This window comes from Pomacea canaliculata, linkage group LG7, assembly GCF_003073045.1.
Source record: "Pomacea canaliculata isolate SZHN2017 linkage group LG7, ASM307304v1, whole genome shotgun sequence".
NCBI lineage: Eukaryota > Metazoa > Mollusca > Gastropoda > Architaenioglossa > Ampullariidae > Pomacea > Pomacea canaliculata.
The window spans coordinates 11,315,843-11,333,839 of NC_037596.1; the positions used below are offsets into that span (position 1 = coordinate 11,315,843).

The window sequence follows — 17,997 nt, forward strand, 5'->3', positions numbered from 1 at the left end:
AGAAGCAGAGAGAGAGGGATTTATAAAGCAGAAAAAGCCATTCTGACAAAGCATACTTACAAGATTCTTTAAAAAGTTTCATATTTTTTTCCTTGGATTTTAACTTTCCGGACTCACAGTCTTTCCAAGTCCACACCCATTCAATATCCATCTTTGAACACTTTACTTTTCTGTAAAGTTCTGCTGGACCAGTTTCACTGATGCAGCGAACTGACTGCTGATATGAGACTTTACACGTTTCATTCCACCTGAGTACTCTTCCTTCATATTCTACTCTGCCATCACTACACCTTGTTTGTACTTCAATAATATAGAAGTCGTCATGACAACGCTCAGACTTGGCAGGACTCAACCAGAACGTAACATTCACGTAGTCGTCTTCAGATATCAAAATTGTGTCTTCTTTAGTGAGTGCAATTCCAGTTCAGCTCCTGTGATGAATCATGGAACATGCACAGTAATCATAATAAAACGCAAAAAACTTGGGCATTTCAGTAATTTACGTGTGTGTGTTTTAACATTGCTGTTTGTTACTGAGAATTTTACTTGAAAATATTTTACAGAAGGTAATAGAGACATTTAAACGGTAATTCACACTCAGTACTATTTGGAAAAAATCTAAAATTGGGAAATGAAAACATGTTTTATGTAGTTTGATAAATCATACACCCTTTCTTTTGAGGGTTTGTCTGCAAATGAGTTTTTTCGTTAACAAAGGTACCTTTAAAATTTATATGGGTTTTTCTCGTGTGGGAGGGGCGGAGCAAAAATTTAACATTATAAATAGTAAACATGAACTTTTTATACCTTCATCATGATCTGCGAGCACAGCTATGTATGTCATAAATAGTAATAGTGTCCATTTTAATGTTTCCATTTTTGGCACTGAAAAAGTAGGATAAAGCAACATAATGATAACACGCACACACACACATTTAATATTCCATCGTTATTCCGTAAAGTCTTTCTAAGTAAATCCACTCATAGTCTTTTTATATTTAGCTTCGGGGCATCTCAGAGCTCTCTGTATTATCCAAGATGCATATACTTATGTGACTATGGTATTAATCCAATATATCTCTCTTTGGAAAACGTAGAGGTCCAGATTGCAATACATGTGCATGCATGTTAGTGCTATGAAATTATAACCACTGCATATCCTTACTGGGGCATATTTTAACAATCTACAACATGTTTAAATAATTATATTTTCGCAGGTATGATGTGAGCAAACTGCTGGAGCTGAGATACGAGCCCATGACACTTGATATTCACTGTCGTGGTAACTAGTCCCTGGTTTTTACAGAATAATCAGTACTGGACTAAATCCCTGTTATTTGTATGATGGTAAAGCAGATAGCCGATTGGTTTGTGTTCTGGTGTAAAAAAACCCGAGGTTCGCTGATTTGATACCCGTTTAGAGTGCATCAAACTCCCACCATTCAAGACAGTTATAGAAATGGGTACCCAACTCCATAAATCACTGGGGAAGGTGAGGCAGCGAGAGAGAGGGACACGGCCTTCCCATAATTTAATGCCTCTAATACCTCTCTCCCCAACAACATGTGAAGTTTGTTAGACGACCATTGGGTTATTTGTATTAATATACTGTCTATGTTTAACTGTAGAAAGGTAGCACTAATATTTATTAGTCTTCTTGAGTGTTCCTCTGTCTCTCTCTCACACACACATATTACATATATATGTCTATTCACACGCAAGCTCATAAATATGCCTAGTCGGCATTCATAGAGTAACATGTCCAGTCATTGTAGCCTAAGCCTTTAGTGAAAGATACATTATGACTAGATCGCACTAATGTCCTATGCATTTTTATAAAACAAAGTAGGCTAAGATGGTGGAGTTCAAATGGCCTAAAATAAGTCTTGTAAACTAGTATGACTATTATAAGCTAGTAGTATGCGTGTAAGACACAAGCAGATGTGGGTTCTTTGTTTTATATTTCATGTATGCGTTTCAAATAGATTCATTAAATGAACACGGTAAAAGGTTGGATATGTCTTTTGGTGGTGGTGTGCTTTATAAATACCCATCATCAACATTTTGTTTTCATTATCACAAAAATGGTCCATTGACCTCACTATTTTAAATCTTTTATTTAAAATCATGCCAAATTATTTCATCGCCTCTTGGCGCTCGTTCATTTCAGAGTTTGATTTCGCCAGGATCCAAACATAAGCATTAACCCTGTTGTATACGTCGTTATCCACTGGAATTTCCCGCATGACTAACATAACTAGAAAACAACAAACACGAAGCGCTAATGTAATTATTCAAGCTGACTGTGTTTAGTCAGTTCAAGAGGCTGTTTATGAACCTAAGTAACCAAATAATGATAACTTGGTTTTTCTGATTATTAACCAACAACCATAACATTAAACACGACAGAATGCTTACCATAACTGTGAACACATATCGTAGCTTTATACCCGTCTTCTTCACCAAGTAGAATAGGTTCCGTTGTAAACTGATCCTAAATATGAAAATTCGTTGGAACGGAAATTCCCTGAATGACTAAATGAAATAGAAGACCCAAAAGACAAAGAAAATAGTTATCAGGATTTAGTGACCACATCTCTGTTCTGCGGAGATACAAGTAATGGCTGGATCATGTCAGCTATCAATCTCAAGCCAACCAAATCGTGTGCATGACACAGGACGCTCCAAATCTTGCACAAAGACTTTCGGTAGTAAAGTACCGAAAATTCTGGCACCCGAGTTGAGCACAGTTACTTACGGTTCCTTACCCCGGATAACTATTGCTTATGGAATTGAAAACAAAAACAATACACAAATTATTTATCCTTCACACTTAGCAGTCTAACAACACACCAGGAGCTACTGCTTCATCAATGCTAACGTGTCTTCACGTGTCTAGCAAGAATCTGGAAGCGATTGACGGTTATGTAGACTCTTGCTTTAGAAATCCACATTTTATACTTTAACTGTGCGTCGTACATTAGCCACGGAGGTCGGTTTGTATTGTCAACTTTTCTTGCCATAACCAAAAAATATGTAAAATTTTAACCAAAACAATCATAGTGAAGGAGTAGGAACCTTTCTACCCCTTAGGGCCATTTAGATAGTATAAGAAAGGCTTCTGCTTATGCAAAAAATTGCGTACAGTACGCATTAAAAATTCGGAGGACCCCTTCAATTTTCGTCAATGGGGTCCCATTCAAATTTGGGCGAAGAAAGGGACCCCTTAAAAATCTGAAGAAGGGGTCCCTGGGACCCCAAAGACTTTAGCCTTAGCAGAAGCCCTGATAAGATCCCTCGCGGGTAATACAAAATTATAAACTTAAATTTAACCTATTAAAGCATTGTATATTTTATCAACCCGTAGTTTCGCTCCGTTGGCAGAGCTACACCAAATGTTTCCCTCCAATGGCGTAGAGTATAGATATTGACGACGTTGCTTTTAATACAGAAATACAGAAGCATTTTTGGCTGTCGACATTTACGGTGACTTTTCTTCATGCTCGTAAGTCTTGTATTTCAAGAAGATTAGTAAATTTCCTCAGGCACTTGATATTAAATGCTTGTTGTCTCTTTGGCAATGATAATTTGGATATACAGGACTTTCCTTTTGTTAGTGCTGGTCTCTGCTCCATATGTTCTTCCCTTAGGTACTGTAGCTCACTGCTGGTGTTTGCTGCTCGTCCAATGTATATACTATGCGAAAAATGCATCTTTGCCTTCAACCTATAGAGAGTGAAATGTAGTTGCATGCCTTTGTTCGAAAAACTATGAAAAGAAGAGGAAACAGCTTTGTTGTTGCCGGTCACCAGATCAGTCTGATATAGTATATAAGATCCTCCCACCTATGAAAAGAGAACTAGTGAACATGACAATGTTTATTATGCTTTTGCATACCTTAACCTAATGACAGAATGGTTACCAATCTTGTAAGAAATGTCTCCTATTTAGTTGCCGAACTGTGCCGACTAAAACAATTTGAAAAAAAAGAAAACCCTCTTCTATAGGAATTTTTGCATAAAATGCAACAACACTTAAGGTTCAAAAGACATCCTGCTGGTGTTGTGGTACTTTTTATCCGGAGTCAATATGTTTGACTGCGTATTTGCTTGGGTTAATGTCAGCCTGGTGTTGCTAGAAGTTTCATGGGGGCTGTCTTCTGGCCGTCTAGGGGACGAAATACTTTAGGTGACTATTTGGGTGTTTTGTAATAGATTTGGTCGTGTCCACATTTTCTTTCTTGGAAAGTAGTGTCCAGCCCTATTGGCAAACTAATGCACTTTCCAAAACGCACCATTACACGCACGCATGCATGCACACAGAGTTTCAAAGTAGAATTTAGATCACTTTCACAACTCTCTGAAGACCATTGAATCAAGTTTCTGAATTCTTATTTTCTCACAAAATACACATTCACAAAATCACAGCTGTAGTTTATCACAAACCGCAATAACGCAAAACGTTGTAGTTTTTCTCAACATGTACAACAGTTTGAGCATTATGTGTATATTTTAGCGTGGAATATACCACTTATTTCAGTATCGACTTTAAAAGAAACTTTACACATTTTTCTGTACACGTAACAACGAGATTAGTTACTATAACTAACGTAAATCAGAAGAGAAATTTTTTTTACCACAATTCAATCAGATAAAAATATCATAGGTTTTAGAAACTAAAGTTGAAGACTCATGCCCAGACGAAAGAAGTTATAGATATCTATGTTACATCTATACCAGAAATAGTGGAAATAACAAGTTGCATGACAAATATTGCAAGTAAACAAATACACAAAGTAAATGTATTGTTTATATTTAATAAACGACGTATTGACGTTATAAAGTAAATATCGAGGTAGAGGATTTAAACAGCCATTAAAATAATATTTCAGCTTAACAATTTAAGTGCCCTTTAAAAAATCAGTCAGCTTAGCAAATTGTTACAAGTAATCGCTTGTACTACCATTACCTCTGTCATGCAAAAATATATTTACAAAAGAAACAAGATGATGATGATGATGATGATGATGATGATGATGATAAAAAAAGTACACACATACCTAGATAGCATTTAACCATTTTATAAACATTTACAAAGGGGTTTTGATCAGGGTAGAATGTACCTGTTTGATACTGAAAATAGTCAACTCTAAAGAAAAATACAAAGACATCATGCACATCAACTGTAGATCCACTTTTTTCATTATATTACCATTATAAAAACGCACGGTGGAAGGAACATGATAAATTAGAGACTTTGGTAAGTCTTTGGTAAAAAAGTAAGTAATGTTCAGAGGTTGAGGTTCAGTTTATTTAAACAGACCCCAACTCACACCAAACCACACCAAAGACACCTCTTTATTAACATCTGCTAGTTTAATTCCTTAACATGATCACGATCACTATCACAACCAGGATCACTAATACTGCGAATCTTTTTCCAGATACCGGAAATCATATTTGAAAATTCAGCAGTTATTAATCCATAAAGAAATCCTTCTTCGTGTCGAGCACTTCTGTTTCTGAAGTCTGTCCTTATCAAATAATCCATCTTCAACCTCTTATCTATCATCTCTCCAAAACTTTTAACAATATCTTCGTTCGCCTTCCTTACAATTTTTTCTAATTGTTGTTGCTCTTTTTCTTGCATTTCCTTGAGTTCCTTCGCCAGCTGTTCGTTTTCTTTAACTATCTTTTTCATGTCTTTTTCCATGTCCCCACCACTTAGGATATTTTGATATAGTTTTTCTTCTAACTCCTTTATTTTGTTCTCCGTGCTTTCTTTTAAATGCTGCTCACGTTTTTTAAATTCAGTTTCAGTCTTTCTGGCTTTTTCTATTAATGATTTATTTACATTCTTCAGCTCTCTAATGTACAGTTTGTGCTCGTCTTCTCTCTGTTGTACAGCCAAAAGTCTTTTCTGAATTTCATTTTCTATTTGCTTTGATATTTGCATGTATTTGGGACAGACGTACCGTGGACTGCTGTTTTCTTCTACCATTTTCTCTACAATCTCAAGAAGAAGATTAACCTGAGGATTTTTGTCTGCTGCATTGTTGTCGAAGACGACATATCTGTCTCCACAGGCTTTTAAAATGTCTCTAAATCCAGGGGGCGCTGCTTCGATCATTTTGCCAATAGTTGTTTTCTCCTCCAACAGATAGTCTCCTCCAGTGAACACAACGACCGTGTGTTTAGTGACATCTTCATCAAATATCGCCTTCAGTCGTCTGTAGGTAGCTTCTTCTTCCGGGGTAAAACGGCCAATTTTTATTACGAAGAGGAAAGCACTGGGACCCGGGTGTAAGCATGCAACGGCCTGCACAATCTTTATTGCAATGTTGTCTTCTGTAAGTCTTGTGTCGAACAGACCTGGTGAATCTGTGATCTGTAATTATTCAATGATACAATGTTTTAAAACCATTGTTCAAATAAATAGTGCAGTAAATAGTTCTAATGTTAAATCTAGAAAGCCAACTAAATATATATATAAATATTATAAAAATAATATGCCCTTTCTATTTTTTTGTATATGCCACTCAGTCTTGGGTAACTTTTTACTTTCTTCCTGTCTTTTCTGTCTTCTTACTACATCAGGTGACCAGGTTTGATAAGATTTTTCTATATTGCTGATATACTAAGTCATTAATGTATTACGATGTTCAGTTTTATCAAATCTAGGTGAATCGTTAAAATATGATTTCTAATTCTAAAAACAATTGATGTAAACATTTTTCCGGACTAGTCTTGACTATAGATACATATCAAAGCAAAAAAAATTATTTCAAGTTCCAGTGATTGGTCAAATTTATTTTATATTGAGTTAAATAATCTGCGTGTTGACACATATATGTGTGTGCATGTGCATGTAGTGTATGTACCTCAACGTTCCACTTTCCAACATCCCCACCATACGTTTGACACTCTGTTGTTACAGAACTAAATCCAATAGAAGTGTCAAACCGTTTGCTGCCCAGAATTGTATTCCCAGTTGAGCTTTTCCCAGAACCGGTCTTACCCACCAGCAGAAATCGGAGTTGCTCTGGAAAAGGAAATATATAAAAGTGTGCCTGTGAATGCATTATCTTTCCAACAAATCTGCAAACATAACCTAATGTGCACTATCCGATGTTAAGATTACAGTTGTGGATGAGTGCAAGCTGACACCCAGAGTGTGAAGTCCAAGCGAGCGAAAGAGAGCTGACTTTATCACGTGAGCATTATTAGCAATAGAACATTTCCAAATATACAGTTGGAAATTCACCGTGTGCATTCTTTGTATGCGAACTTGGAATGAGCTTTTATTGTATTCTTTGCTTCTTCAAAATAATTTAATACTCATTCTATAGAGAAGGTACTGGTTTTATTTTCTGGTTGGTGAAAGTGTAAATTCTATTCTCCTTCTAAATTATCGATTTTAATTTTAAAAAATGTCGAAAAAAATGAATCAAGTGATGAATCAACGCTTCAAGCAGAACAAAAGACCCGAGTGCTCTACCAGTTTCAATATCACCAATGAGAAAAAGTTTCTGTTTATATCGCTTATCCTTTTTCTCATCGGATTAGATGTTTTTGCATTTCAGAATAAGAAACTCCCGTCATACCTTCAGTGGAATATATGAGGCTGAGCAACAGAGTTTTTTTTAAAGAGGGGAAAGCACTATCAGATGTCATAAGACGTGTGGTTTTCCCTTATTACAAAGAAGAGTGGATGGAACTAGTTTCGTCCAAATACGTGGATGTTCAGCTCAACATAGTAATAAAAAAATCAGGTTGTAAAAAATCCTGTATACGTCTTAACCTTCTTAGTGGAATATTTATCTAGCTGGTAGGTTGCAGTATAATTGTTTAAATGTAGTTTGACTCTGGAGAGCTTTTCTGCTGAAGCCACTGCTTGGAAAAAGTCTCTCCCTTTGTATGCACACCGGTGAGGAGGTGTGTATAAGAGTAGAAATACAATTGCACAGTTCAAATGGAGATACCCAGACTGCCTGCGTACGAAGTTTAATTAAAAAAATAAGAAAGTAAATGTTTTGGTTCAGTATTAATATATGGAAGCCAACAGGCCGATCTTTGTTTCTCTTTTTTTTTTTGTTCAAAACAACACATTTCTTCACAATGTATGAATCTGTGCTACGTGTTTGTAACAAGATTATATCAGCACCACCGACAAACTAAGCCGTCACCGAAAGATACATAAATAATAGCCATACCATCGTAATTATCATGATATATACCTTCAGATACACACATGCTTCAATCTTCTTAACAGCACATTAAAGAAAACTAAGCTGAAACTTGTTATTTATTAGATTCTATCTCTTTTGGATAATTTTTTGTTAACTTTTCTACATTCATTACACCATGTTATTCTTTCCACCCATTTCATAATAAGCTCCATTGCCAAGTTTTAAAAAAAAACTCCATCCTAACCAGAAATGTGTTTACTAAAACAAGCTGTACTTACGTTCGGATTTTTCAGATAAGCAGTCCGTAGATGCATCTGGCACCTCGGGTGGCTCTGTTACTGAAATTAAAACGACATCTTCTCGTAATCACTTAAATTTTATGCATGTTGCCATCACCTGTGTCAGAGCAAGTGCTCACGCAGGCGCAGACAGACAAACACATGAGACATCATCGAGACAATCACCTTCACAATCACTCACAGCAAGAAAAGCACGAGTTTTATCCTTACGATTATTGTACACATTTAATATTTTTTACTTATCTGTCTACAAAATATAGCGTATTTAATGGCTTAAAATGTATAACATATTAATTATAGTCAAATATATCACTGAAATAATATCATGACATCAATTCTTTGAGTCGCTACAATTTTTACGGTCTATTGGTCTAGATTAAAAATTTAAATTAAAGAGAATCTAAGACAGTGTTTTGTTAATTCTTGTTTATTTGTAATACTTACTGTCTTCCGATACGGACTCTAGCTTAGGTTCTTCTTCAGTTACTGCATCTTTGCTGCAATTAGTTCGAAAGACAATTTGTAGTAGTAGAAATTAAACTTTTTTACAGTATAAAGATAAAAACTATGTTGCAAATTTTATTAGCTCCCTTGTGAGGAGAAGGTACGTGAGCAAAAACTACGATCCTCCTCTCCTCCTCCTCCTCCTCCTCCTCCTCCTGAGCTCAGCTGGTTCAATCTGAAAATACTATTTTTATCACATCACTTACCTTGTTTCCTTCAGCTCTTCATCGCAGTTTTTCCTGAGCATTTGTTGGCTTTCTTCAAAATCAACTGAAATAAAATAAATAGTATAACATAAACTAACAACTGATCTAACACTTATCATCCTTTTCTAAGTTCGTATTATGTTTCGCATTTTCCAGTTGGTTTCTTGCAGCGTCAGGTGCCGTCATTCTCTTTGAACTACACTACATGTGGGTACCCTGTGCGTATCGCTTCTGACTCTACCCTACAGTAGGTATTAGAAAAAGATATTCTGAACAGTCTTACTACAGATTTTGCACTACGAGTCACTTTATATAATTTATCCCTTTACGGGGCCTTGGAAGTGTGAACAACATTCACCTGCTCAGAAACCACGTGTGTGGTTAAAGTTATGTCATTACTATCACCCACGTGCTTTGTTCCACGTGCAATGTTTCGCATTTTGATGAGAACACACTAAAGAATATTAAGTGAATTTTTTGCGTTTTACCCAAGGCAGTTCTCCAGGATTGAGTTTTGACATTATTTCAAATGTATCGAAGCACTTTGGTCTCCTTTCTCCTAAGAAAGTTTCTCCCCGTGAAATACAGCTAGTTGTGCATACATATTTCACGGTATTTCACGGTAACATTGAATGACTTGTTTGATATTGATCTAAAAACCTCGTGTTGAGGTTAAAGAAACAATACTTACTCTCTTTAGGTTCAGTCTCAGGTAAAGCCTCTTTATGTGTTTCTTGTGACTCGCCTTCAGAAGGTATAGATACCAATTTCCTCCTGATTAAAAAAACGTATTGTTAGAAGAGATGCATTTTATTATTTAGTTGTGGTCATTAGCACAAATGTTAAGAAGAGTTTTGTACCATTTTACAACTGTCTATCCAGCAACCTATAGACGAATTTAGCACATTTTTGAAAGATAAAAGACACTGGCTTGAGTAAGAAAGGTTGGAATGTTGCTTTGTTTGAATTTATTTGTTTCTCTCGTGGTCATGTTTGCTGTTGACATATTACAGAGTTAGGCAGTTCTGTCTTAAAACATAATTCATCAACAAAAAAAAACTACAAAAAACTACCTGGGCAAGGGCCGGCCCGCCTCCTGTCTCTGACCGGCCCGCCCGCCCGCTGGCCCGCCCGCCCGCCAGTATATATACTCTTTATACAGTATTTGGTAAAACTAAGTTAACTATATTAGTCCGGCCCTCTAAAACCATCCCAATTTCTCATGCGGGCCCTTGGGAAAATTAATTGCCCACCCCTGCTCAACAATTTAGGGCCAATGAAGTTATACGTACATTCGTCCATCAGTAATAAATTTTTAAAAAAGTCAAAACTCTGTAGCAGTAATGCAACCGGCTGGAATTTAAATTTGATACCATTTGATGGGTCAGAATCAAAATGATTTTTGGTTTTCTTTTAATTAGGACCGAAAACCAGCTAACTTGTCACAACTTCTACATTCACTAGACCAGGTGCGGGAATCGTGCAGCCCTTATACCATATAAGTCTTGCACAAAAAAAAAAAAAAAAACATTTGGTCTTACCATGGCAAGTCAGCGAAACTGCGTTTTGACCAAATATAGCAGGCTAAGTTTTCAGCTGAAATTTTGTATGTATCTTAGGAAACCTCGGAGGAAAAAATCTCCATCCCTGCACTACATATGTCAAAGTTTTATTATATTTTATTATATATATAGAGATAAATAAAAATACAGTTACCATTTTTTAAATGCCTCTGAAAGTAAGGATATTGTTACGATTGCTGCCACTACGCATCCCAGTAAGGATGCCATATTTACAGTTGAAGCAGCAAACAGCATTTCATCTGTTACGAATTCCATCAAAGTTGTGTCGTTGTTGAAATAATCTGAAACACAACAACTCTAAAGATAACATAATGATGGCATTATCATTACTTGCTCATTTTATCATACACTGTATGTTCTTTTATTAGATAAGTTTTTGGCTTTATCTCGTGTTACAATATCTTATGTGATAAAGTGATTTTTTAAAATCAAGTGTTTGTAGTGTGTTCATGAAGAGACCTATAGTGACTGCATGCTTTTATGAACACTGGTAACTTGAGTGACATATTAAGTATTCTAGTAGCCTACTGGCGCCTACATAGTAATTTTTAATATGTTAATACTGTCAAAGTTTATGTTTTATCATATTTAAAGAATGACAGCGCTGTTATTTCTCAGTTGAGTTCTTTAGTCAGATGACTTCAAATTTCATCTCTATCAAGAGTAAACTAATAAATTATAGTGCGCAAGTTGGATAACATATCTTAAAAGCGAACAAAATGTAATGATGGATAGTGAAAGTATTTTGCACAATCGTCATAAGTTCTTTCGGAATGTTCTTCAAGAAAATATGCGCAAGTTCATGACACGTTTGTGCCTATTATTTTATCCCTATGCCCATCCAGAAAGTTTGACAATTTACACACATAAAAAGCAATCACTTCTATTAATGCATAAAAATACACACATAATCACATAATCACAAATAGATAAAGTGAAGAGAGGAAAAGACAGATAATTGATGGACAGACTGATGTTCATTTACTTACGCATATCCTGAAGTTTCCTTTTCCATTTATTAGTTTTTAATCTTCCTGAATTGTTGTCTTTCCAAGTCCAGGACCACTCAATTTCTAAGTGTGAATTGTTTATTTTCTTGTAGAGCTCGAGTGGTCCTATTGCAGTGACACAACGTACTGACTTCTGGTATGTGACTGTACAGGTGTTATTCCATCGAACAACTCTCCCATCGTACTCAACTTTGCCATCACTCAGTCTAGTTCGTACCTCGATGACATAATAATCATCATTTTGCAGTTCAGTGGCTAACTGGTCAAAATGAATTGTGAGATTGACGGTTCTGTCTTCTTCAAACTTTACGATTTCCAGTTCTGCGCCTGAGACAAAATAAACATGTTTTTGTTATTGTTCGCCTTGCAGCAATAGTAATCAAAATTTAAGTGGGGGGATGTATTGTGCTCTCTTGGTTTTCAATATAATAACAATGGTAATAAGAAGATAGTTATAATATTGTAATCAATATACATTTTAAGGTGTTGCAGATAAAAAAATAAAAAACAATACCTTGACCACAGACCACTCCGAGTGAGAAACATGCTGTGAATACCACTGCAAATGACAGTGAAAACGTATCCATCGCAAACACCTGCAGATACAAGCAGAAGAACATAATGTTTAGGAAAATGTAGAAACAAATGTCTGATCGAGCTTCCTCAATCCTAAATTCCTAAATGCATACATCTGTATATATGGGGTTTCCTTATTCTTTTTATTTCTTGACTATTTTTTTCATTTGTGTTTGAACTGAATCAAACCTGAAGTGCTCAGTAAACTAGAAATCCCTTCAATAAAACTTCCAAACTTTTGCAAACAACGGTCTTTGATAAAGAAAACAAAACAAAACAAAAACAAAACAAAAACAAAAAACAAAACAAAAGCAAAAAACTTGACCTTTTAAGGTTTTTCGAGGTGACTCGCTGAATTTGGCAGTTTCGTCAACCTTACTGTGCAGCTAATATTGTCATTGGATCATTATGCTCTAAAAAATAACAATTCCTAGTTCAATAGAAGCAAAACAAATAGACCAATGAAGTGAACTGAAATTGCATTATAAAATATGAGATTGGTATATTTATATCCTACTACTACTACTTCTACTGATTTTTTTTAAAATTAATAAACAATCATTGCTGTATTATTGCTACTTATTCTTAAGCAAAATCATCAGAAAGAGCACGACTTTATCTATTATCTATTCTGAGCTCGGTCTGTAAAACTTTCACTCAGTCAGGATGGCATATATTCGTTCATGCAAGTCTCACGTGTGAGTGGAGAAATTAAATAATGATATACGAGTCTGTAAATACGCATTAAAATTAAAGTATTTCAGTGTGCTATTTCTAGGTGATAGATATCCTCAACTCGAAAAAGATATGTTGTTTACTCCCCAGTGTTACTTTGCAATGAAAGTCTACTTTTTCTTATAATCAACAAAATTAAAACCTCTACCATCGCGTGTGTTTTAAAATGTGTAATTTTTTTCAAATACAAAGCAAACATATAAATGAAGCTAAATCAAAAACATATTTAAGGTACAGGTAAGACTTACATACCTCATACCACAGCTCTCTCACTTCGATAACGATGAGTAAGGTATGACTAGAACAGCCTAGGCCCAGTGGCTCAGGCTTTATTTAGCTGCACCTATCTTTTTTCGTTTCTCTATGAGCGCGTGGAGAAGGAGTTGGGGGTTGGGGTGTGCATGTTTAATGACAAATTTCTATATTTCTCAAAACTAAATTTAGGCTGATTCAAAATTTTGTAATTTTCGGCTTATTTGGCTTACCTGGGGAAAGATTTCATTATTATGAAAGTTTATTTTAATTCTGAGTGAAAATCGTTCATTTCATACATTTTAAAGTTTGAAGTTCTTTGACGGGTGAATATCACGTAATCTTTAGAGGTTTGTATGTTTTAATCGGAGATTAATAAATATTATGTATCCACTTTATGTCTTTATAAGGTCTTGACTCAAACACTAGAAATCTTTAGTTACGGTTGATGTGCTGTGCTCTAAAAATTAACTGCTACTTTGCACACAGCTGCAGCTATGATACTAATGCTACAAATATAGCATGTGCTGTTTTGTTTCTAACGATTTTATTTAGTTATTACATTAAAAGGACCTTATTTTTCTATTCATCTTTACTCAAAGCTGTGGACCATTCAAGAACTTAAAGCTTGATTTTTGTAATTTTTAATTTGCAGTGTTGCTATACCAGCCAGCTATACCGATGTTACAGAGACAAGAGAAACACTTCTTGGACGCAAATGAGGATTTTAATATATAAGACATATATATCGACAACAAAAAAGACGTTTATCGCTTTAATATTAGCTTGTTATAAACTCAATAAATTCAATTTATCAGAGTAGAGTGTACAGTCACAATTCAGAGTTTCCAAATCATTTCACGGTGGTTTCCTTTTCTTTAGGCTGTTTATATTCCATACCTTAAAATGGCCATTGACTTTCTGGGAGTAGTATATTTGTAATCTAAAAGGTTCAGTAGCAATAGCATAAGTGAGTTTTTCTTGTGGATAATAACCTCCGAGACTACAATCTGCTAAGGACCAGTAAATAGTAAACCGCGTCCAAATAATGCATTCAGACTACACAACAGTGGTTATGGAAAGGTCATCAGTTCAAACCACTGATCTAAAAATCTATGGCTGGCTTTGCTGGAACCAGTAAGATGAAACAATTTTATTACTGTATCTGGAATACATCCCGCTATATTTTTGCATTTTTTGTAAATTATCACTGCTGCATGCTTTAATATTTGGTACACAACATCACTGTCCACATTTGTCCCAAAGATAACCAGGAATATTAAGTCGTTGCCCTGGGCAACATTGCAAGCTTAGGGACAAGCGTCCTGTCTCAGTAGCAAATGCAGTGTCGACATACCCCACATGTTGCTTTACCCTGGCGCTGTGGTAATAAAGCAGTTATTGCTGTCTTCTTGTTGCATTCAAAATTTAAAGATTGTTTTACTTAAAGGTGATTTTGCTTTAAAAGGATGAAGGTCTGGAGAATAATGGGGAGTGGATACAAAACGGGAGGGGAATGGAAAGAGCAAGAAGGCAACCGTAGGTGTGAGAGGAGGGCCAATGTTGATAAATGTTGCTGGTGTTCTCTTCTCTGCCTTAAAGTTCGAAATTGCTTGCCAAGTATCCAGTGATAGTTTACTAAGCTTGTTACAAGACTCCTTATGTTACACTAATGTTAAAATGTGAACTTTAAGTTATAATTATTTAGTAAAGACCGCATTTTGGTTATTATTTTATAATGGACCCTTTTATGTTGTAGATATTGTCTTAGAGGCTTTGCATTTTATAAATAGTTAGACTTTAAGATTGTAAATTGTTTTTCCGGGGAAGGGGTGTCAGGCTAGTGTGTTGCTTTTTTCATACAATGTTGTTTATGTTTTACAGCTCTAGAATTTACATGGCTTTTCACCATCTTCGTAGTGAAAGACTGTTCGATGTTCACGTAAGCATTTCCATTTTACATTTCACATAACTCAATTCGAAAAGAATTTGGCCCACGGGCCATGTACGGCCCTTGAAATCATTTGATCTGGCTCAGGAAAAGCAAGTCCGTAACAGGATAGACAGGACAGACAAGTAAGCTTCATTTCAGCTTCCCGCAGCTTCTTTGGACAATTTTGGAGAATTATGCCTACATGTGACTTTCACCCAGAGCTGATGGTAGACCACTTGATGTCAGCTGTTGATACGGAGAGACTTGTCTCATAACAAATAAACGAATTACGTCGTAGTCGTAACAGTGTGTACCTCAGTGTGTAGTTCAGATTAAAAACGTCCTTAACAAGGAAATTATTAGAATAAAACTGAACAATGAATCTTCTAGATATGTATTTTTAAATATATAAGAAATTTGAAACAGTTTTATGACAATAAGAGATTGATGTTTATTCATAAAATGCAGAATACACAAAAGGATGATAAAGTATGTCACATAATGTATCCATCACTGATTTTGTGTTTTTTTTTTGTATCCTCTGTCACATGGTCAAACCATTGTGTTGTGAAATAATCAGGCTATTCTGCTAAGAAAAGGCGATGGATAAATCTGTACTAAAATATTAATCTAGTTTTAAAATTTTGCAGCCAGCATGACAAACGTGCTGCCTTTACTGGATTATCTCTGCACTTACAATGACAATGAGAAAGAACTGGCTAATCATTTAATTAAATCTAGATTGAAATCTCTAACATTATTTGTGTATTTTGTGATTAATTCATTTTACATGCTGACATGCTTCTTTTGTAGTAGCCAAATACAGGAACACCTGCTGAGTTCATAGAAATCACATAATTATAGACACACACACACATAGATGTGACATCACACACCACTTACAAACATAAATATGAATCTCTGTATGTAAAATTATATATGTACACATTAAATCAAATCATCACATCCGATACTTTCATTGAAATGACAATCCATTTCATTTAGTAGTTTTGATCCTTTTGATATGGACCAAGTGCAAGCAACTTATTGACTTTCTGATTGTCTCCCTTTAGTCGCAGACTGAATTTTTTCTTTTAGACACCCTGCACTCCCATGAAATCAAGGATTTGTCTATTATTTACTAACATTCTTCCTTTTTGTCTCTGCATTCATTTTAAGATAGCTTTAGAAAGTATTTTTTGTCTAATAAAATTGTATTCCCTTTTCTCTTCTGATGAATGCATTACTTATGACAAGTGTTGTTGTGCTAAGTATTCTACACATTTAAATATCTATATTTAGCCTTTTTTTAAGCCATTTAAATGAGTATGTGCCGTCAGATACATCCAAAAAGGCTAGACTCGTACCTAGCTTACCTACGTCTTCCTGACCTTTCAGTACAAGCAGTGTGCTTACACCACGGTGAGTGTCAGCAGATGGAAAGCTAGCTTTTTCCACCGCTACATGGTCTTCCTGTGAAATGGATTGTATTACACCATTTGATCACTGTGATCCACTCCAACCATGTGCTTGTTGTAGTCTGCAATTGCTGTGGGTTTATTCTTCTCGGCAGAGTAAATTTTTACAGTGATCATTAGATACCTGAGGATGGTTGAAAGGACAGCCACCTCCTTCTTGTCAACTGACAGCAACACCATGGTGCTTTTTAGGCGCCTGAAGTCTGCCTAACCCTTAGCAATCTTCATCTTCATAAATTCTTTCTGCAGCCCTAGTGTGCTGCTCTGAACTGTATCAGTGACACTGGTGTTGTGTGATGACGGCTCCTCAATGAGGGGTAAACTGGTGTAGCATTTGTCTGTGTACAGGCAGACGCCGAGAGACTTCAGAGGCTCCATGAGGCATAGAACCACATCATACCACCTGTTGCTCAGTCCAGGCATTCTGCAGAAGGTTTCAAATCACCAGAGATACCCAGACTAGCTTTCACAGAGCGCATACAACTTGATCCCCCACTTTACATGCATGCCAATCATGTATACCTTGAAGCCCAACCAGCCCCTCCAAGGACATATGGCCTCGTTAATGCTGATATGTTGTTCCGTGATATATGTATTTTGGAAGGTCTGGAACATGATCATCAAGTGTTATCTGGTTAGTTACTGCAAAAAGGGGGTTTGGCAATCTTGTATAATACATTCAGAATATAATAAAAACAGTTTTTACTGAAATAGTAGTACTTTTGAAAGGTCATAATGCATTGTGTAATTTTTTCTGAAAGAATTATCATAATTGCTATATGACAAACATTAATATTAATAAAATAGTTCCAATGGCAGTTATGAGGGGGCGTGGAGTTATCAACAATACCGTACTTATTTTTATAAAAATTTGAAAAAACATGACACATAATCATGAAAACACATTACTGTTGTAAAAATGTAGCAAAAAAAAAAGTTTAATTTCGTGCAAATACTTACATGGCTCAAATGGTTGACTGAAGGTCTTAACTTGTGAAGCAGGTCAAAACCCAGTTGTCCCTTTGGCACTGCTAGTGCATTGTCACTTAGATGAAAAACTGCAAGTACAGATACAAAAAATCTGTCACGCTTCCTAGAAGCTTTAGTAGTCTGTACATATGGGCGTCTGGCCCAGGAATCAGTCATTCTGTTTGCAGAGATGCATAAAGTCTAAACTATCTTAATTACGCTTTTTTAAAGCAAAATAATGCGCTTTATGAGTCTAAAAATATT

General features: G+C 35.7%; 1 protein-coding gene and 1 long non-coding RNA gene across 4 annotated transcripts; both read right to left on the bottom strand.

Annotated features, from left to right (window-relative positions):
- Positions 1-64: 64 nt before the first annotated feature.
- LOC112569655 lies at positions 65-2,563 on the bottom strand. The gene is made up of 3 exons (XR_003100493.1): positions 2,419-2,563; positions 808-885; positions 65-431 (listed from the first exon to the last, which is right to left on the bottom strand). It is a non-coding gene; the product is annotated as an uncharacterized LOC112569655 (long non-coding RNA).
- A 1,818-nt stretch (positions 2,564-4,381) lies between these two features.
- Positions 4,382-13,413, bottom strand: LOC112569640. Of its 3 annotated transcripts, XM_025247491.1 has the most exons (11): positions 13,354-13,394; positions 12,692-12,779; positions 12,305-12,386; positions 11,770-12,117; positions 10,914-11,061; positions 9,889-9,971; positions 9,198-9,261; positions 8,932-8,984; positions 8,467-8,526; positions 6,881-7,041; positions 4,382-6,387 (listed from the first exon to the last, which is right to left on the bottom strand). In XM_025247491.1, exons 3-11 carry the CDS (start codon positions 12,375-12,377, stop codon positions 5,371-5,373), a joined length of 2,007 nt encoding a protein of 668 aa, XP_025103276.1. In that variant the 5' UTR covers positions 12,378-12,386; positions 12,692-12,779; positions 13,354-13,394; the 3' UTR covers positions 4,382-5,370. The 3 variants fall into 3 exon arrangements, with proteins under 3 accessions (XP_025103276.1, XP_025103275.1, XP_025103273.1); XM_025247490.1 differs by lacking the exon at positions 12,692-12,779 and having other exon boundaries at positions 13,361-13,413; XM_025247488.1 differs by lacking the exon at positions 12,692-12,779 and having other exon boundaries at positions 13,354-13,410.
- Between the last annotated feature and the right edge of the window lie 4,584 nt (positions 13,414-17,997).